Below are 22254 nucleotides of genomic sequence, written 5' to 3'. Positions count from 1 at the left end.
CTTTATCAACAGATTGTACTGACTGATCTGTATGTCTAATATATAAATATATGTATCCAGGACTCCCTAGACAGCAGTATTTATATACTGAGCCAATCAACCTTGAGAAGTAAAGTAAATTTAAGTGAAAACTGATCCGTTCCTAACCTTTACTTGAGGTGTTTACTACTCTCAGATCCCAAAAGCTGTAGAACAGGCAAAGGTGATACAGTTGTGTTGCCTGTATTTGTACAGGCAGATGGACTGGGTGGCACAGGGAGTATAACGTGAAGTTAAAATGTGTAGAGGAAAAGTCAGGGGTGCAGATGTTGTAAAAAGGTCAGGGGTCACCTCCCCGAGCCTGAAATCCAATCGGTCACGGTTCAAATCCAACTAGACAGAGTTCACCCGAAGTGTACGCCCCATAAAAGTCATTCACACACACACACACACACACACACACACACACACACACACACACACAAACGTTGGAAGCCAACACACACACACACACACAGCCCATGTTCGACCCATCCACGCCACAGATGGGAGTCTCTTTTCAACGACGCCACCTGGGAAGGCCGGGCTTGTGTTACCCCCCAACCTTTTACCCCAAAACCCCCTCCCTCACTCTTTTGATCGCTAATCCTGGACCCCGACTCCAGCCCTCCACTACTAATAGACTTGCACACTGTGCATGGACGCCATAACAACATCCAGAACAAAACTGAAAGAAAATGGTGTGATCACACCATTGGCCTCTGCGTCATAAATCACCTGTCGCCTCTAACATGGTGGCTGCCAAAGTAAAGTACCGCTTGACGACTACAAAGACAAAATGAGGTTCAGACTACAAAGCTGAGGAAGGCCTGAGACGTCCAAGACATTTGTGACCAAAGACTGGACCAGTTGACTGGTCGACACCTGGGGCTGGTGGGAAACCTTTTCCAGGAAAAGTCAGTTTCTGGACACGTGACAGCACTTGTTCTGCACCGTTTCCACACTCACACTGAGTTTGTGCCAGCTGTCTGTAAAGACAATACAGCAATGTTATTTAAATTCTTTGTTGCATACTACATCATGTGAAATTTTTTTAAGAAAACACACATTGTTTTTTAGTTTCCAGTGGTTTTGGAAAACCAAGGAGGAGCTAATATGTTTCTCAAGCTAACAAAACCATCACAGGCCTTCAATAATGCAAATACTTTTTCATGTTTTCACAAAGCAACAAGGATTTCAATGTAATGAAAATGATCTATGCGACCGCATGCAAGCTACCTCATACAAGCTTCCCAACATTTAGAAGAATCAATACTCACAAGTTGCCAGTAGTCAGATACTACTGTCCCATGAATCATGACATTGTTCGACATTTATTTTATTTACAATTTAACAGACTTTTGCTGCGTCAAGACCCTCTTACTTGTTCTAATGCCCAAATTAAGTGTATTTTCTGTATGTATTTAGAATCTGTGCTGGCACAGTTGTGACACACCAATCTCCTGTCCTACTGGTGACCATGATATTATCTCATGGATAAAGAATGATTGTTTTGGGATCCATTAGATCTACAATTAACACAGACGTCTTGTGGAAGCAAACATCAATACACAGTCATTAAAATGTAAATATATTATGTTATAGTAGTCATGACTTGTAGGAGAAGTTGTAGGGAATTTTAAACAGCAAATGCTGGCGGTGTGCACACGTTTGTACTGTATGTGTGTGTCTGCATGTGTGTGTCATGGTGTTGCTGCCCGGAGCTGTGCCATGCTTGATTAGTCCTAATCTAGCTGGGAGTCAGGTTGCTGTGTCGGCGGCGTGTCTGTATGGAAGGCATGCAGGCTGTGGATCACAGGGATTGACCCTCTGCCTCTCAGGTTAACAGAAGCCCTGTGTGTGTGTGTGTGTGTGTGTGTGTGTGTGTGTGTGTGTATGTGTGTGTGTGTGTGTGTGTGTGTGTGTGTGTGTGTATGTATATGTACGTGTGTGTGTGTGTGTGTGTGTGTGTGTCTCCTGAGAACTTGGACTTGGATTGATATTGAATGATTGATATGAAGAGATGTATAAGCTCTGAGAGGAGAGTAAAGTGACATTTGAAGTGTGAGTGAGAGAGAGAAAAAAAGTAAATAAGAGGATAAAAATAAGAGTGTGGGTTTGCAAGAGGTCTAGTTGAACTTTGGCTTTGGCTGCAGTGCCAGAGGAGTCACCTCTCGTAAAACTCACCCTCAGCAGGTTGTAAACATAATACCACACACTCACAAACACACACTGCGGAGAGAACAAGCTGATCACTTCAGAAAAGGGTGTGCTGTCGTTTAAAGTGAACAAAGCAGCAGATGATGTCCTCCCCCCTGCAGCAAAACGAGCTGCGGGCTTAAGTTGTCTGTTAGTGTCTGTGTAAGTGTGTGTGTTTGGGGAGTTTTAGGATCAAACCCTCATGTCGACAGAGGCTGCACTGAGGAGACGACCGCTGACAGGTGCTTCCTGCAGCAACGCAGCAGGTGCTTCACGTTCTCACACACACACACACACACACACACACACACAGGACAGATATTTTGCCTCTAAGACATGATTGTGCATGTACTGACACACACACACTGTCTGTCCCTCCCCCCTCTCGTTCCCTCTGACACACACACAAGTTTGTATTATACATGTGGGGATGTGAGCAGTAACCCTGCACTCTACTGTATATGCTTAACTGTTATAGCCGCTGTGTTGCTGCTGGGTTTCATCCATTAAAATGAATCACATTCAGTCTTAATTGTTTGAACTTTTTCCAGTTTTTGTCTTTGAATTTTTAAGGTTACCTAACATTATGCTTTCTTTACCTACAACTTGTTCTAATGCTAACCTTACCCGAACAACAGACCACTAGTTAAACATTCCTCAAATGCCACATTCGCACTAGAGAGGCTAGTATCAAACTGGTGGTGGAAATAAGCTGTAAAAACAACACTGACATATTATCACCTTTATAGAAATATTTTTATTTGCAAATCCAGCAGTTATGGAGCAATGCTATCATTCATTTTGGAGTAGTGTTTCTGGCCAGCTGACACGTGTTGAGTCCAATTTTCACTTTCTTTTTAGCTCTGTTTTTGGTCTCCACCGACTCCTGAGAAACAATATCAGGCTCTTAAGCTGCTAAATGCTCCACTATGTTCACCAGCTAGTGGCTAACTTTGTCTGCCTGTTGTTTGGTTCAGCACAGGGAGCATACAGTAGGCTTAATAGATATTTTCTTGCTTAAATCAGCAGACGGTGATGAGAGCGGCAAGAGTGAAGCAAAGCAATGAGCTAATGGACGCTAAAAAGCTGACCTGAGGGGAATCCCGGTGTTAGCTACAAGCAACATGTTTCACATTTAGCATAGTCATGTGATCCATTGTTAGTCTAAAAATATTGACCAGTGCAGCCTAAAGTTTGCCTTTTCAGCTGTTAATCAGCATTTATGATACTTTGAAACAAATAAAACGCATCTGTTCTGGTCATGATCTTGACAACATATTTTAATACTTTTTTGTGTACTAGATAGATAATGTTTACAGCTGCAGGTGTGCACCCATCTTATAAGGTTAATACCCACATTTAAAATAATTGTTTTATTGATCATTTTAAAAACAAGCACAAAAAAGCCATAGGTCTTGCTTGCATAATTTTTTGGGGCAGAGCTATAATTGCTATAATTGAGAGTTATGTTCCCTTCTGCAGCTTAGTGTCAACATTGAGGATGTGTGTCAACACAGAATGTAATGAGTCCCCTGTCCTACTGGTAAGTATTATCATTGTTAAATGGTTTTTGGTCAGCCGATCGTCCTTGTGACGTTATAACTAAGTACTCGGTATAGACCAGCAAAATATTGGAGGATTTCTCTTATGATTTTCTTTACTTGCTAACAGTTTCCTAAGTAAACAAGATTACAATCCTGTAATCACGATCCTGATTCAACAAAATCTTTTCAGTATATTTTCTATTGGTTAATTATGTGGCCATGAAGAAGCTTGTGAAGACATCTGGACCTCATGAGTATAAAAACACCAAGCCCACTGACACTCCCTCAGTGTCATCAGTCAGCGAGTCTATTTTTCTCATTTTATTTTCAATCCCAGGCTCCAAAACAGCGGCACAGCCAATCACTGACCCGGCCGCTACCAAAACAACATGGCTGCTCAACAAATAGGAGCTCGTCCATCTGTCTTAATGTACCTCCCCGGCCACTGACACCATTTCCCCTGGGCTATACCGCCATGTCTTCCAAATGGAAACAGAAGTCATGACGACAGGCTGGACCGATGCTTTTTAGATCCGTATCTGGGCTCCTGACGGTCTATCTGTGGATTCCTATATGGTTAGGAAATGAGGTTGAAGTTAGTTTGGTCTCTGTGTCAGCTGTCCAATGAGGGAGCAGATTGTAGATAGTTTCAATTTCCCCAAATAATGTACAGTGTGAAGGCAAGGCGTGTGTGTGTGTGTGTGTGTGTGTGTGTGTGTGTGTGTGTGTGTGTGTGTGTGTGTGTGTGTGTGTGTGTGTGTGTGTGTGTGAGTGACCTGTGAAGAGGGAAAATCCAGAAAAGAGTCTATTCGAGAATAATGTAAGTTGTGGATATAATACAGGTGCGCAATACTAGGTTTGGAGCATTAGTTAAGAAATACATATACATACATATAATATGCATTTTCAGTTTGCCTCCTTACAGAAAGTTGGTTACCAAAATGGTTAGTCCAGACATGAATACTATGTTTGGTGGAATTTTCCATATTAATATTAATTTTTTTGACAAATTGTAGTTTCAGAGGTATTACTGAACAGAACTGATTAATTTTGTACAACAATAAAAGTCTTTCAAACAGGTATTTTGTTATTTTATGGTAAAGCAAGTGAAGCTAAGCTAATGTATTTCAAATTAACAATCTGCTACAAGTAAAAAATTTTTTTTGGTAATTAGTTGTTGTTAATATCATGCATTTAATGTTATTCTATTATTTATATGCAGAAATCATTGAGTGAGTGAGAATGAGTTTTTATTGTCTAAAAACAAACGTTATTTCATAATATGTTTTATGAAAATATTTACCAGTAAGATTTTTCACCATTTTCTGAGATGTTTTCAAAGTACTGTAAATATGGTAAATATCTAGAATAAATATGTAGAAAGAATGCCAGTATTACTACGAATTCCATGGTAATAAATTGACATATGTTGGTAAACATGTTACTAGCATTGTAACAGTACATGGTTTGTAATTCAGATTTTTATTCTGTTTTACAAATAGTAGATGGACACTAAAAATGTTCTGGTGCTAGGCCACGCACTTTTCTGGCCCTTATACTAAAAAATTCCCAAGAATCTATTCATATTATTAGTATAATTAATGCTATATTGTGAGCGTCTCAACTGTTTGGTGGATGCCTATGTATATATTATTTAAAAACTTGGGGTCTGTTTCAAAACATTGGTTGTTATTATTGCTCCCAGGAAATAAAAAACAATTTTTTTAAAACTTTTTTTCTTGGTGAGGACTATTACATTTTATTTAAATATATGTTAATTTCAAAATTAAATATGAGAAATAAAAATACAAACTCAAGGATATAGTATGGATTTGAAGTAAAAAAATATGTATGTACCATGGCCACTCTTTATTTAAAAAAGGAAACATCACATTTCTGAAAAAACTTTTACATTTTGTTGTATGTCTAATGTGAGGTAGAAATTTTACCCTTTTAATAATTTTGCTAAATCTGCACATTCAGTATTTTAAGTTATTTATTTAGATGGTGAGTTTTCTCTCTTGATTTTTGTGTGTGTGTGAAATGAATAAATATGATTCAAACAATACTTAAAACATGTCCTCATAAGACAACAATACCGCATGGCATTTCAGTCAGAGTTTAGTCAGATTTTAATTTTCAAAAGCTTCTTTAGAAGAAAATATTAAAATTAAAATTTTTCAAATAGCACCAATTGTGCTGAATTTTAGAATATTTTTATCATTGAAAGTTGACCTTTACCCTCCAAGATAAAAGATAAAACAAGAAATGTGTGTTTCTTCACATTTTTAGATAAGCGTTTGAACATCACATAACAGGTGTTAGTGTTTATGTGTGTTGTGGAGTTTCACTGAAGCAAAGTCAGGCCTGTTTCTCCTGAAACCTTCAGGAGAAACTGTAAAAAAAGAGCACTTTTCTTGTAGTTTTTCTCTTTTTGCAGAATATCCAGAAAGTGGATTATAAAAACTCCTGTTATCTCCTTGTGGTTTTTGTTTTTCATCCAGGACCTTGAGTAGAGCACACCAGAAAGGGTAGAGTTGGCGAGGAGGTTGCCTTTGTGGATTTGACCTCAGCGTCTGTGTGAGAGTGTGTGTGCAGCACCACTGAGGTCTGAGTGTCAGCCACGTTCACAGAGTGTGTGTTCACACTGCGAGGCTCCGTGTCTTTCTCAGTCAGCAGGTGAGGGGGGATGTACCCAGACTGGGGCTTTGTTTGTTCCCTGTGATGGTGGTGCTGGTGGTTGTTGGGGGATTTTGGCGGGCAGCGGCCCCTCTTGTCCTGCCCCCGGAAGCCCCTCAGTTTGGGGCTCCAGTGTTCCCGCCACTGGAGGGCCAGGGTGGAGCGGTCTGCCACCAGGCGACTCTCCTCAGGCCCCCAGCCCCGCTGCCCTTCCTCTGCACCAATCAGGAGGAAGGTCCGGCCCACATGCAGGGCGGGGCAGCCGCAGCCAAGATCGCGGTCAGGGACCCAGAGGGAGTGGGGGCCCCTACGAACGCGGGAGGTGGACCCTGTGCGGAAGACGGTTTGGACTGAGATGGAGAACTGCCACCAGGGACCTGAACGCTCCATTCCTCTCACCTGCACCTTCAGCACTGGCAAAGACAGAGATGCAATATATAGAATAACACTGTTTAAATTATATAATTATTAATGTATATATTTTCATAATTTTGTTCAATTATTTTCTTTCTTTTAATCTTTACTTTAAATATTTAGGTTTTACATGATACAAATTTGGTTTCAGTCATTAAATTTACAGTAGTTTACATTTGATTAAAATTGCATTAATTTTATACGTAAATACATTTGTTTTATATTTCTAAATTATCACTTTTGACAAGGTAATAACTTAAAAAAAACACAACACTAACCGTAGTCCTTGAGACAATAGGTCTCCAAGTTCATCCTGACTTTAACCTGAGAGGGCTGGCAGTATGAAACACACTCCTCCGCTATAACAGAGGGAGCGAGAATGCATCAAATGAGAGGGTATCATTTCATAGCAGGCATATCAGCACATGTCTTTTCCCCTAATTACAATATGGCTGCTTGTATTTGTCATCACAGTATCCTGTGACTAACAGATGACCTCGGCTGCAGCAGGTGGGACATTCCTCAAGCCGCCACTAGGAGGGAGTGGTTAGCTACTGCATGATGAGACACAGCAGGAGCTCCCGAAACAGTTTCTCAATTCAAGGACCCCTTGATTAAAAAAAATGTGGCCCATGGCAAGGCTTCAGAGAAGTTTTTTATTTTGATATATGATTCCATAGAAGTGCTTTAAATATGCATGCTGTACACGAGAGGACATCAACTGGTTTAAAAGGAAGTTTACAGAGTCAACTGTTCTGTTATTGTGGTAAAGGCATTATTTTCACTTCTGAGTCTCTAAATAAGAATATACATTTTGTCTAGCACATTTTATAACCAGGTGATTTACAACAAGATCAAAAGAGATAAATAGATATAAGATGGGGGTGATGAATCTGTAGTTGGGCTGAAAGAAAAATAGATTGCCATTATCATACACCTAACATTAGAGGAAATGGTTAAATCATTTATCAAGGTCTTGCTGTTTATACATACAATAACAACAGTATGGGCTTACTTTACCATTGTATAAATAGTCTGATGGTAGATTTTCCATTTAAACTATTTCATCTCACTGTATATATTGTCATATTGCCCAACCCTACTTAATATAAATATGATAAATCATTGTGGAAAAATGCAGGTAGCCTACTATGTGTGTTTATTGATAGGTTATAATATTTAAGCCAGTGTCATTTCTCACCTATGCTGTATTGAGGTTGGTACACTGGGGTCGGAGCGACCTCTTGAATTCCTGCAAACATAAACACAGTTTCAGACAGGTGACAGGAAAAGACACACAGAGAGGCGCTTCAGCCTACCTACATGAGCTGTCAGGTTGTTGCAGACTGCGTGTGTTATGCACACTATGCTTGAATGCCTCTCGGTGCGTGGGGCATGTCTGCACAGAAGATAAGCAAGTGTCAAAAGTGAGTGCGTGTGGTCCCTTTTTTATGGGCTGGAAAACACACTCTCTGACGCTCACAAAGACACACACTTTACTTTCTGTAATTTAGTAAGGTCAAACTATCACTTTTTGTCTCGTTTTGTCTCAAACATTAAACAGAAGGAGTAATAAAGTTTGCCTGAGTGTGTGTGAGTGTGTGTGAGTGTGTGTGAACAACCTGCTGGTCTGCACATACATTATCCAGGCCTCCTATAAAAGTGTGTGTGTGTGTGTGTGTGTGTGAGAGAGAGAGAGAGCGCAGCCATATTTTACTAAGGTCACACACTCTTTCCCCCATCCATGTCCTGTCCTCTCTGACACAACTGGGCCAGTGATACCCTACACCCCCACCCAGCTGACTGTCCCCACTTTTAAAAAACGGGAAGGTCCTGTGGGTTTGTGCGTAGCCTATATATATTTATGTAAATTATGTGAGATGTCAAAATTAGGCAAATGAGGGATGCAGGACTATGGGTACCGAATTTTTTATATACTAGTGCACCTACACAATACCAGAGTTTTTGTTACTGATACAAAGATAAAACATATTTGAATTTCTTGCTGTGAGGAATATATAATGTTCCTGTGTGACTTAAAATATTGTACAAGCAGTTGTACACAAACTTTGGAATACAGTCTATAAAATGGGGACAAATTATGATTTGAACCAAGATATCTGATCAAAATCTGACTATAACATATACTGTATAATACCTAAAATGCAGTTACTGCACTTTGGATAACCTTTAAATGCAGTACCATCAAAATGTACAACTATTTTGTTTAAGAACATTTATTTTATTGATTATTTATGTTTCGTAGGCCATAGAAATTAAATGTAACTGTTTGCCAGGTGTCTTTCCTCCTATTATTGAGATTAAACTAAATTAAATTAATTTACAATGATATAATTTATAAGTAAATTCAAAGGTAGCTCTTCACTTGAATCACAACAAGTTGGTTACGTTAGCTTAGCAGGAGTTTAGCTGCGGGTTTTCTCCATCATGGTTGGATTCAGCTACAGCCTCAATTTATTATGTGGAAAACCAAGTGAATTGCCAAGATTAGTAAGTCAGTTATTCAAAATGGATATTTTTCATTTACAGTTAACAATAAGTAAGCAGTAAGTAAATTAAGTTTTAGCTTTAGCTTTAGCTTTAGCTAACTGTGGCTATCTCACAAGCTATCCTTTTACTCTCTTGCTTTGGTTGGCTTGTTGTCTGTCTTTACCTAAATATGTAGTTACTGTGTTTTACCCTTGTATAGGAGGACTTTAGAGACACATTTAAACATGTGGACTTCCTGTGCTGCTCATGGTGCAGATAAAAAAGTTCAGTGGAGGCTAACTTTAAGTTTAGCCTGTGCCGCTGCGTGCCTTTTCGTCTGTCTGATGAGAGGAGGTGTTAGAGGTGGTGGTGGGGGGAGATGCTAAACATAGCCTGAGATGGTCTGGCAGTAAAAACAAACAAGGTTTTCTTTCACTCACTCCTTTCACTGGGAGAGTTATGAGTCTGGGCCCTGTGATGGGGGACGTTTTGAGCTGCACAACAGGTGTGAAGCTCGCCGCCTCTGGCTCCCTATGTCACCTGATTGGGGCTTACACAGAGTCAGTGCCTGTGTAGTTGTCGGCACTCGTACGATTAGCCGGGAAGCACACGTGGATTAGCGCTCATTGCTGAAGTTCAGTGTTGGCCAGGCAAAGAGATATGAGTAGCAACAATCCACTTGATCTGACGCTGATCACAGATCAGCTGGAGATGAGGTTTCCCTGTAGAGGTCAGCTCATGTTAACGCTGCTATGGAAACCGTCTCGAGGGATGATGAAAAGGGGACACGCTGGGAGATTGGTTCAAATTAGTCTGGACAGCAGCGGCCCCTTTTATATTGAGCTACTACTTGATAAAGGCTCAGGGAGCTTGATAGGAGGTTTAATCCATTTAGGCCACAAGCGAATCAGGTTGAAGGAGAAATTAACTTTGTCATGACTGACAACTAACTATTAAAAGTCTGTGATTTATTTATTTTATTTAAGATTACATGCATCAAACACAAAGATAACTTTTTGTACAGATAAGTTAAGACTCATAATCCATATTAAAACAAGTCATCCAACATAAACAACAAAATCGGCTGGAACTGACTTCCAAAGCTACCCATATTTTCTGATTGGACGCACGGTTGATAATCATAAATGCAAGACTGTTTTCTGATGTGTCCCCTTAATGGTAAAATTTTGGTTAAGTTTAGGCAAATCAGACTCGGGGATTGGGGACCTCCTCTCCAAATGTGTTTTCGGGGCTAAACGTCATGCTCCTTCTGCCATTGCTTCTCGGAGACAGCTGCCATTATTTGTAGATTCTGAATAAACATTGATCCTAGTAGGTGACTTACGTATGCAGGGCCGCAGGGGGGACTTGCCCTGTTTGTATCCCGGGGCACAGCGGTTACACCTGAGGCCGGTTACCCCTTCTCGACACAGACACTGACCTGATGTCTGGTTACACCAGCTACCCACTGCTCCCAAAGGATGGCACTGACACGCTGAAAAAGAGAATGAGAAGCTCACAGATGTGATACTGACTAGCCTTGAGGTAGCAATAATTAATTATTTCTTTGCGCTACTTGGGGGCAACAAACCAAGCTGAAAGTCCAATAGACAAGTTATCACCTTTGGAGTTAATGTAGTGAAGCGTTAGCAACACCCTCCTTTTATCTCTGTATTAGTCACTACCCACTTCTGAGGGAAATTTCTGGCTCTTTAGATGCTAAATGCTCCAACGTGTTCATTAGCTAACTTTGCCTGTCTGCTTTGTGGTGCTGGGCAGGTAGCGTACATTGGTTTGTTACTCCCATTAAAAGATGCTAAAATGCTCCATAGACCAGAGGGAACTGCAGATGCGACAATTCGCCATACAAAGTAGTGCAGCTTTCAAGTAGTAGTCATTTTGGTGGTTCAGAAACCCAGTGAGGGATATCAGTGGCCAACCGCAGACGACTGTGGTTGCGATGGGGAGCTTCCACATGTAAATGTGTTTCATTTGTATGAATATGAAATGGGCAAGCAAGTGTATTTGGTTGAGGTGCCATGGCTTTGTGGAGGAGCGGGCATCGAGAAAGCAAGTTAAAGATATATTAAGCAAGAACATGTGCCTGTGACTACTGCACAAACAACAGACAGGTCAACAGAAGACCATCCATCAAGAACAGGACCCAGATTTAATCCTCCTCGACAGCATCCGTCCGGAGGGAGTGTCCTTGAGAAAAGACCCGAGACCTGTACTCACACCATAAAATCTATTTTGTCGCTGTCTTGTTGGGTAAACAAAGACAAATTCCTCCATTGGGCTATCAACTGAATATCACGTGATGACAGGGATGATTTTGTTCCCTGACAACACTAATATATCAGCATTTATCAGGGATAGAACAATAAGGACCTGGACTTATTCCCAGATGGCTTTAGCCCATCAGTCTTTATCAAGATGGAGACCAATCCCATACTTAAACTTAAATTTTCTGTTTTGTTCTTAATGTTGGCTGTTGTGATGCTGTATAATGATTACTGCCTGGATTTGCTATGGTTTACACTGCAAAGCTTTTTATTTACTAGTGCTTTCACAGGATAAGACCCAATGAGAGAAGACAGATAGAGAGAGGAAGCCGCACTTCAGCAGCTCTGTTCACAGTCTAGTAATGTTTACACAAATCCTTACAATGAGCCCAAACAACCTGACTGGAGAAAATGAGTAATTGGTCGCTGAAGGCTAACTCTGTGAAATATAGCATCACTAAATCAAAGCTGAGATGTAAGACTGTGTGGTAGAAAATTTACAGTTTGCTTTTGTTTCATGCATAAAAAGTGATAAAACATGGGGATGTTTAATATTGGCATATTTTTTTTCATCTCTGTGTCAAGCTCAAAGGGAGCCCATTAACTTTGGATATATTACGCCTGTGGTCAAGCTTCCCCATGAGCATGCCAGAGTGTCACAGTCCCTTAGGACATGTGACCAGTCAAAGGTCAGGGGTCACGGCAGATGCCAACCTGCGGTAATGATGGGGTTACAGGTGGCAGCTCAGTGGGGTGCGTGTGTTTTTGTGTGTGCATCGCTAACAGGAATAGCTGCCCACTCTCACAATGTAACCACCCCATAAACACTTATACGCCCGGACTGAGACAGAGTGGGCACACAGAGACATGTAGTCAGCCCGTCAGACATAAACACTGCCTCGCACACGCTTTTCATCTTTCAGGAATGCACAGTTAGTTATCAAAGTTACATGTTGTTCACCCACACATGCACAAATACAATAATACACTTCCTTCTTCCGCTTCACACACTCATACTGTAAACACACATCTAGTGACCTACATTGGCAGGCCTTGCGGTGGTTCAACGGCTTGCTGTGGTCGCGAGTGTATCCATTCTGGCAGTACTGGCAGTGGCGCCCGGCCGTGTGGTGGCGACACTTCTGACACACACCTCCGCTACGCCGGCCCGACTGCTGGAACACCTCCATGCTGAAGCGGCACTTGTTTGAATGGCCGTTACACTCACAGGCTGGACATGGGAGAGAAATAATAAATACCAATAAAGAAAATGATCATCACAGGATCTCATATCCAATGTTTTGGATTGTTGTGTTGGTTAGTAATGAAGATGCCATCACACATGTGACTTCTTTGGAGTTCATCTCTTTTTTAAAGTATTTTTGGTGCATTTTATGCTTTTATTAGAGAGTCGACAGCAGAAAAATGACAGGAAGAAATGAGAGAGAGAGACTTTATGTGTCTGTGGGGACAAGCCAAGCTATAAAGTTCAGTTTTCTTGTCATGCGGAGTTCTACTAAAACAGGTGTATCGTTTCTTCTGTGGCTGAGAAAATAACCCTGATGATGTTATCTCAACTGGACTTGGAGACTACTCGTTTATAGCAGAAAGCCTGTGTCAGTGTGGAGTTTGAAAGACATGGGTATTCACTCAGTGAGGGTCTATAAAGACACGTGCATTATGGGAAAAGTGGGATCCATTTTGTCCTCTGCTGCAATGATGCAAAGATTGTATCTGTCCCCCAGCTTTATGGAGGGGCAGTGCTGTATCTCTGGAGTATCACTTAAATGGATCAGAGACATTTATACTATAGGAAAGTAAAAAAAACCTATATAACTAAATAGAACATGACACCCCCCCTTTCTACCTTTTGTGTGGTTGTAGTTTCTTTTTGTAGTATGTCTTGTGTTGCGTATGTTTATTTTGTTATCTAAAACCATGACAAGACATGCAATGTGTAAATAACATAACACATTTTTTACATTTTCATTCAGCAAAAGAATCCAGGACTCACCAACACAGGGGTTTGGGTGTGTGGGTGTAGCTCGATGCCATGGTCTGTCGCAGTAGAAATCCTCGCACATGTCACAGTCTGGCCCTGCTGTGTGATGCTTGCACACGCACATCGCTCGGCCTGTGTCGTCACGCCGACACCTGGAAGCATGTCCGTTACATTTACACCGGCCGCCAACTTGCAGGTCAGAGAGGGCTAGAGGAGCTCGGACAGCAGAGGTAAAAGCAGAGGGTGGGGCCACCTGCAGATTCCTGGAGCTTTGCTTTGTGTTGAGCATATTGTTCCTCCTCTTCCTCAGTTCCCGCCCCTTGTTGCTCCTGCTCTGCCCCTCAACTGTCCAATTGCAGTCTCCATTTGGGCAAGGCAGCCAATGATTGTGTTCCTTCTTGCGGCCTCGCCCTCTGCCTTTCCCGCCTTTCTTTGATGAAGCAAATGTGTCCGAACTAAAACTATCGCCCCCTTCTTTGCTGGTCACATTGTGTCCATCTTCGTCCTGACTGGACCCTTTATAATGACCCTTCCTTCCATGTTTGTCCACTTTCTCCCCTTTGTTCCCCCCCCTTATCTCTGAGTTTTTTGTCTCCCTTTCAAAAAATGCCAGTGTATTATCTGTGTTTAACTTGGCGACCTGATCTCCAGTGCGCCCCTTGTGGCCCGATCTCCACCTCAGAAGCCCAGTCCCTCTGTCATCTTCTGCACCATCACGCCATCGTGCTTCTTCTTTCGTATCCATGTTGCCCACCTTGGCGTCTTTGGACACCTGGTGGAAGACCACACGGATGTCCGTGGCCGTCACCCAGTCCTGGAGGGTGTGGCTGTGGTCAAAATCAGGAGAGGATGGCCGTCCGTCCAAGGTGGAGAAGGCCAATACCATGCCGCCCCTTTGCTTTTGCAGTGGGCGAGGGTCTGAGCAGAGCGGCTCTGTTTCTTGGTGCCTTGTCTGGGCCACCGTCTGGGAGGGCAGCCCGAAGTTCCCAAGGCAGTCACTGGAGTAGTGCTGCATTGGTCTCCAGGTCCGCCCATAGTCCATCGACTTGAGGATGGAGATAGAGATGGGGTCTGATGGCTCCCCCTGCTGGCAGAACTGCAAACTTATGTAGGTGATCTCAAAGCGGCGGCCCAGAGGTAGCGTGAGGACCCATTCTCCGGTGTCAGGACCTCTGTGGGCCATCCAGCAGGTGAGGTTGTGGGGGTTGTGGAGGTCCGTCAAGGTGGTGATGTTGCTGTCATAATCAGGCCCTTGTAGCGAGTGGCTAGCATTCACGGGGATGCCATAGGCGGCGTTGATGAACTCCGACAGACAGTGTCGTGGGCGGCCGTCTAGTTGGTAGCAGGGGTCATGAGGCGAAGTCCAGCTCAACGGCGTGTGGGAAAGGGAAGAGGAGACAAGGGATGGAGGAAGGAAAAGGAGGAGTAGAAGGAAAACAGGGAAGAGAGAGGTGTAGGGGGGAGGGGAAAAGGGCAGTAACATCATGTCATCCAGCCTGTGGAAGAAAAAAATTTAAATGATTTTTAAAATAAAACCATGGGAGCTAGATCATAAAACCAAAAAAAAAAAACCCCACAAAGTGATTGATTTATATGACGAAGCCAAAGAAGGAAATCTAAGATAGACCACCTGTGCCTTTATTGAAAACACACGATACCAGCTTACTGCATCACTTCAACTGCATCTTATTGGCTTTCGGTAGAAGATCTCATCCTGTAAAAATGTAATCCCCGATCTTCACAGTACTGTCGGCCACTGGTTTGAACCCATGACCTTGACAGCCTTTAAGAACACATTCGTCTTCAAACTCCCCTTAACCCCCGAAAAGGGTTGGTGAGAGCGGGTGAAGAAGGGCGCACATTTTGTCTGAAATGACAAAAAACATGCCCGACAGCTGGGGCTAAACCCTGAGCTGGGCCACATCCATCACGTTTATGGCTCTCCTTTTCAAATCACTTCACCGTTGGTCAGTGCTGCAGGCGAGCGAGATGCTTGAGCATGAGTGGTGTGTTATCGAGCAGAAAAGAGGGGTATGAGAAAAAAGACAGAACGAAATGAGGGGAGGGAAGGAGAGGAGTTGGAGATTAGTCTTGAGGATGGTAGGAAATGATTTATAGGTGGAAATGTGTGTTCGGTTTGAGCCCCTACACGGATACTTCCGTGGTAAAGACAAACACAGACTTGTGTACGTCCACAGCGCGAACAAATCCCTTCCCCTCTGTTACAACTGGTGATGAGAGTAATTTATTCCTCTGTCAAGTTTTGATACCCGAGAGCGTTAATTTTGGCATGTGGACAAAACGAACAATGTGTGTACTTGCTCGGGAACCAGTGATTTATGGTTTTTACTGCTCACATGAAGCCCAGAAGCACATTCCCAACAAGCAATTCTTTTACTTGTTTCTTGCTGAGAAAGTTCAACGCCTTCCACTTTTGGGTCATTCTTATTTATTTCCTTCCTAAGAGGACTGTCATTTTCTCATCAATAACTACCTTCCTTCCACATTTTCAAACAACTTTCCCTTGCTCTTCCGTCCGCCTGCCCATCTATCACCTGCCCCTTTCATTCTGTTCTGGGAATAATCTTAACTGCTCCGAGATTGATGATGTCCTAACAAGCGTTTGACACTGACAGCAAAGTCAGCAGGGCTTCATAAACCAAACCCGTAGGAGAGGACGGGGCTGAGATCCTCTCCGGGCCGCGTCATCCCGCTCAATTAGCCAACGACCGAAATATGAGGCTTCCCTCGGGGACCACACAGCTCTGAGGGGCATGTGAGGAGGTCTGCTGCCTCGGACAAGCTGCTCTGCTCCAAAAGGCCTCCAAAAGCATAGACATGCTAGAAAGTGGATAAACCAAACCTGGTTGAGGACAAAAGCCAAGATCAGGCATATCAGGCAACCTTATTTGTGATGTTGCTACAGGAAACGCTACAAGCAAAGAGTGCAGTGATGAGCGGTGTGACTGTGACCCTGGTGCCATCGAGCCACATTCCTGGGGTCCAGAATGCCTCGGTTGGTCATTCCTGGCATGTCAAGACATGCCCCCCGGGAATCTGAACGCACTGATAAAAAGCAGGACTTATAAGTTGATCGGGTGATTAATTAGGTCTCCTGTTTCATACGGTGTCAGTGTCCTGGCTGGATAAGAAGGGAAGACAGTGTGAAAGGGATTGTGAGCGGGGTAAAGGTTATTAGAGGATTCAGCGAAGTGGTGGAAGAATGTATTCTGGATGAGGAATGGCGAGTAAGCGTAGGCGGGTGGGGGATCAGGGTTAGGGCGAGTGAAACACACGAGGCTCGAAGAGAAAGGGGGCGGTTGTTTAACATTCCCATGACATGCACTTGCTCTTGTCTTTGTCACATTACATGACTAATTAAACATCGGCCCATTACAACCACTTTGATAAATGGATGCTCATCTCAGAGAGGCCCCTGAGGTTTTTAATGCGCCCCTCTAGGCCAAATCCAGACTCTCCATCCGAAACCAGATCATCTGTCTGGCACCGCCACCGTAACCCTCCGGATATGGTTTCAACGGTTTTTCTCTGCCGCTTTCCATAAATTCACACAACCGGAGTGTCGGAGGAACATGCTGTAGGTGAGCAGCATTTTCTGTAAAGCGCCGTTTGATGAAAAGAAAAGGCAAAAACACATATTTTATCTACACATAGGCTACTGACTTCAGATAATATGTGTTTGAAAGAGCCCCTCACCCACTTATCCTCCTCCCCACTAAACCTCGTATTGAGAAAGGAAACACAACAAATACGCCTCAATTTTGGAGACATTAGGCTTCAGAGAAAAGGTTTTGAAATAACTTGGCAGCAATATATGTCTTTCAAAAAGCTTATACAGCCAAATAGTGGTAAGATGAGATCAACATCTCCGGCGGATGATCTTTAGAAGCAGCTATGCTTGGCTGGCAAGGGGCTGGAAAAATACTTGCTGACAACCTGGGGGCATGTTTACAGCAGTCGAACAGAGTTCGTGCTCTGCAGTCCCTATTTATTCCCCTAATGTAATTCACCTTCTATTCTTCATCATGCTGAAATGTGCCTGGTTACGCCAAAATGTTAATGTCAGGGGGAGAAACAAATGCATTGTTTTATGGTTTGGTGTTTGTTGGAAGTTTTATTGTCTTATGAATTAAAGAAGATTTTAACTGAAATCTTATAATCAAGCCAGTGTTATACTAACAAGTACTATATTTTTAAGAGGTATGGTTATCTGAAAGAAATGTGACTCCGGTAGGTTATAAAACCTAGAAAATGCACAGGAAAGCATGAAGGAGATTTTTATTTGCATGTGCTTGTAGCTGTGTTACCCCGTGGTTAGTTTTTTGGTAATTACTTTACTTTTGTTTCTGGTGCCTATTTGTAGATTTTACATATTAATGTACTGCATAAGGCAGATAATCTAAGAGGAAAGGCACGGAGTAGCAGCACGAGGGATTTAACAGCGTTCTGACCCATGCATGTACACTATTAAAACTTTATTCTGCTGCAATGAACTCATTCATTGTGTTTTAGCAGGAAATTAGGACTTTAAGTTATTAAAATAAAGCGTGGAAACCTCTTGTGTGTGGTTTTCTCTCTTGCTACCTGTTAACTCTCTTTGGCCTGTTCACACTTGAGAGCTGTGGGCCTGTTTGGGTCTGGAGCTGTCCTGGCGAGCAGATGAGCTGGATTTGGCCTGTCTCACACATTTTAACATTCCTCGTCATGGGCAACAGCCCTGGGACAGCGAGACAGAGGCAAAATATGTTAAATTCAGATTGCCTTACTACTTTGTGATAAGTTTCAAAAGACTTAATTGGGGTTTGTACAAATGAATAGGGCAGTTTAAAAAGACAGTTTTATATCAGGCCAATAGTCGCTGGGACGATTTCTCAGGGTCCTACATTGCAGCTCTGCTGTAAGACACGGAGCCTTTAAATAAATATGATCAATTATATAAGCTCTCTCTTATAGCCTGTATGTTTGAAGCTGGACCAAGGCACCTGTTGGTGCATGTTATCACACTGACACCTTTGTTAATTTGCAATTGTCCTCAGCTGGTCAGAAATACAACACTGGGCTTCGGGTGAGAAGAGAAAGGCTACGTATGCGGTCTGTATTCTCAAACTGCATTCCTGCCTGCGCAGTTGAAGCCCATGTGTGTGTTATTCCACACGGAGCAGATTCCACGAGTTCTGTTTTAGGTGTAATAATCTAATTTTAGTGGGGCAGCCCAGCGAGGTGAAAGCAACAGACAGCACAAAATGGATTATCACCGCTTGTATCTTTAGCTAAAGGCCTCTGTCCTTTATGTTTGCACCTCCAACAAACTGCCAATCTGCTGCATGTGCGGGGCCCCCGGGGGCCAACTGCACCTCCACATGGAGGGAGTCTCTGCCTCTGCACTGACCCACAAGACCTGCTTACTTCATTTTTGAATAAAAAAACACATGTCACCCACTTGATATTTGAAAGTGGGGTTTCCTGTCAATTCTCCCCCCTTTACAGCCTCATACAAGTTGGCAGGACGCTCTCCAGCAGCTCCAGCTTCACATGTTGATATTGAGAAACAGATGGAAATGAAATCATTGTGATTCCATGTTGCAGTCACGCCAAAGACAACCTCGGGCATGATGGAAGCACAAGTAAGGCCCCTGGTTGTAATTGTGTGTCAATTAAATCAGGGTTAATAAAGAGGAGCAGGAGGTAAAACAAAAACACAAAAATACTCCAAGGCTGTGCCCTTTATGAGCACAAAACAAATAAAAAGCACCAGTTATTTTTGTTGGCTAATTTACTATTAAAATGGGTTATCAGATTATTAAAAAAATACATAACAGCCTGTTTTAATTAAATACACTAAAGGTCCCTACTGTAAAACGTCATGTCTTAGGCATTAACGCCCCTGTATCGTTAAAATAAAAGGAGCAATCTCATATGTCTGTTAAAGCAAATAGCCCACGGTGGTATATTTTCTCTTGGACAACAAGTGCTGCGAAGGGATTTTAGGGAAACGAATAAACCACAGACGGACCTTAAAAGGCAAACAGCCTACAGTCACACGCAGGTTGCGGGCGTTGCATTTAATGGACCTGAGAATAATGATTCACTTGCCTGGGCTGATTAAACACAAATGGTTATCATATTTAGTCTGATTACTTTGGCAAGAGCAGTGAAGCCCGGAGACTAATTGCCTCCGTTCTGCAGAGCTAATTGTACTTGTTAAACAGAAATTGGCCGCAGTCAATTATCTTTATCTCACAGGGGGAAGGAATAATATTTACAGTGTTAGGCTATCACAGATTGATCAAACAACTTCATTCAGATTTAAAAACAAATCTTGTTAGTCTTATCTGTTTGGCATTAAGGACTCTTTTGTAATCTAAACCCAGTCCAACTAATTAAAACCCGTGTTAGTTTCATATTTTACTTTTGCATATTTAATATTTATTTAATGCGCAACCGCAGGACACACCGACAAAAGTATAGGCTACGACGTGTGCTTAGAATGTATTACAATTATGTCATAATAAGTTGGGATTGTCCCAGAGACAGTAACACTTTGAGTAAAAACTAAGGAGTTTTAAGGGAATTCAGTCCTAGTTTTTAAAGTAAAAAGGTCAAAGATTTATGCGTACGTGAGTTGTAGGGAATGTAATTAATAAAACATAAATAAGACTACACCAAACGCATCATTTTAGCAACCAATTTGAGCTAAAATGTATCAAATACAGTGGAATAAACGTAAATTATCAAATATTTATGTTTAAAAAATAACAGAAAATAAAACCGAGTAATTGAAGCATGTCGGCTGTATTTCTATGGATATGGATAAAGTTGTGCAGCCATGTCGGATTAAATTAATAGATACTTTATACCAAAATACACAAAGGGTGATAAATCATCCTAAAATAAATTTTTAAGTTACATTTTTGCAAATAAATTCTTGTGAATTTCTGACTTTTCTTCGCCCTCTACACAAACAAACACACACTTGCCGTTCATTCGCTGCTTCTCTTTACGCGCGAGTTCAGCAGAGATAAAATCCTCACAAACGCATCAGGTATCCCAGCTAATACATATTGTGAAAGAGGAAGAAATAAACCACAAGAGCTCACCATATGCGTCCCACTGATTCCCCTTCTCCTTACTTCTCCTGCTCCTGCGGTCCCTCGTGATCATTAAGAGAAGCGCAGCAAGTGTCCGGACTTGCAGCCCCGCGTCTGCAGAGGAGCAGGTTTGCAGAGCAGGAGACAAACATACCGAGAGGGGGCAACACACCGGGTACTGGAGGAGGAGGAGGAGGAGGAGGAGGAGGGGTGTGGGGAGATACATTAACGGGGATCAGCTGGGAGGTGCGTCTCTCCATATAGTAACTTAAGTGATCCACCTCGAGAGGAGCCACATCCTGCTTGAGGCGCAGGGCACCTCTGCCAAACTGGCTCACGTGGCAAAATGAATCCATCAAACTCAAAAAAGAACGTTATTAAACTCGCTGATAAGCTCTTATCGTAAATGTTTTGGATAACTTTTTTTTATTTTTGATAGTCTAATGGTGAGACCCACTCGCCTTTATTTTTTCTAATAGATCTTTTTGTCTATAAATGCCCAGTATTGCCCAGTTTTCACTGAATCTCACTGACAAACGTCTAATGCATTAATCAGAAACACAGTACAGTATAGTGGAAAGTACCTAACTGTATTTACTCAAGCATTAAAATGAAACATTATGTTTTTACATACAAAAACATGATCTGCTTATAAAAAACATGCATTACAGGGGACATTGTTCTGCACTTAGGACTTTTACTTACTCTACTTTACTTAATACTTTTAGTACATGTTGCTGCTTATAATTCTGCACTTCAGTTATACTTTCATTTGTTAGAGTATTTTTAAATTGTTGTATTGCAACTTTAACTTCTGATCTGTCCCTCCCTAGTTTGCATGTTATAATCTTTCTCTCTTCCTCTGTGTGCGTGCGTGAGTGCTGTATTCCTCTGAGGCCTGCAGGTCTGGATGGTGTAGAGGAGCTTGTGTGGCTCAGATACTACTATGTGGGCGACACCTGAAGCTGTCCAGTTGTCGTCCTGGATCCATCCTCTTATGTTTTACAATATACATTTTGTATTCATAATTGAATAAATTATTATCTGTTGTGAGTATATTCTGCATATCTATTGCATGTCTGTCTGTCCTGAGAGAGGAATCCCTCCTCTGTTTATCTTCCAGATGTATCTTCCATTTTTTCCCTGTAAAAATGTTTTTGGGGGAGCCAACCACAACATTAAACTGCTTTCATGTCAATGATTTAACGTCTATTTTGCATAATGAGTGTTTTTTCTTTTGACACTCATATATACTCATTTTGTTTAAAGCCCCTGAACATTTCAATCATGAAAATTTCTCTGCAACATTGAATATTTGTCTAAATGAGCAACAAACAACAAGTGAAATATGTATAATTTATTAAGAGTTGAAATCTATAAAAAACAGTTTAATCAGGACTGTGGGCAGCAAGGCCACAGCTTTGAACAATTAAAGTTGACTAAAAGGTGCATCACATCAACAAAAATCTCTGAACTGAAACAACCAGAACTGTTTTAACTTGTGTTCTTGGTAG

At 42.0% G+C, this 22254-nt stretch overlaps 1 protein-coding gene across 1 annotated transcript; it reads right to left on the bottom strand.

The window, feature by feature from the left end:
• Positions 1-2963: 2963 nt before the first annotated feature.
• Positions 2964-20890, bottom strand: ntn5 (netrin 5). The gene is made up of 7 exons (XM_038732869.1): positions 20750-20890; positions 13644-15127; positions 12672-12860; positions 10690-10839; positions 8056-8106; positions 7133-7213; positions 2964-6853 (listed from the first exon to the last, which is right to left on the bottom strand). The coding sequence occupies exons 2-7, from the start codon at positions 15115-15117 to the stop codon at positions 6258-6260; spliced, it is 2541 nt and encodes an 846-aa protein (XP_038588797.1). The 5' UTR covers positions 15118-15127; positions 20750-20890; the 3' UTR covers positions 2964-6257.
• Positions 20891-22254: the final 1364 nt, after the last annotated feature.

Source organism: Micropterus salmoides, unplaced genomic scaffold, assembly GCF_014851395.1.
Source record: "Micropterus salmoides isolate LMB-PRFRI ecotype aquatic unplaced genomic scaffold, ASM1485139v1 Ms_hic_scaffold_2, whole genome shotgun sequence".
NCBI lineage: Eukaryota > Metazoa > Chordata > Actinopteri > Centrarchiformes > Centrarchidae > Micropterus > Micropterus salmoides.
Note: the sequence above shows the minus strand (reverse complement) of the source record. Positions and strands in the feature narration are given on the sequence as shown.

Bases quoted from the DNA above. Each gene is read 5' to 3' on its own strand.
- ntn5 (XM_038732869.1), bottom strand. From the start codon at position 15,117: ATGATGTTACTGCCCTTTTCCCCTCCCCCCTACACCTCTCTCTTCCCT. The intron at 10,840-12,671 runs GTAGGTCACTAG...TCTCTTTTTCAG, and splicing joins CCACCGCAAGGCCTGCCAAT to CGTGTCAGTGCCATCCTTTG. The intron at 7,214-8,055 runs GTGAGAAATGAC...CCTCTGTTATAG, and splicing joins CCAACCTCAATACAGCATAG to CGGAGGAGTGTGTTTCATAC.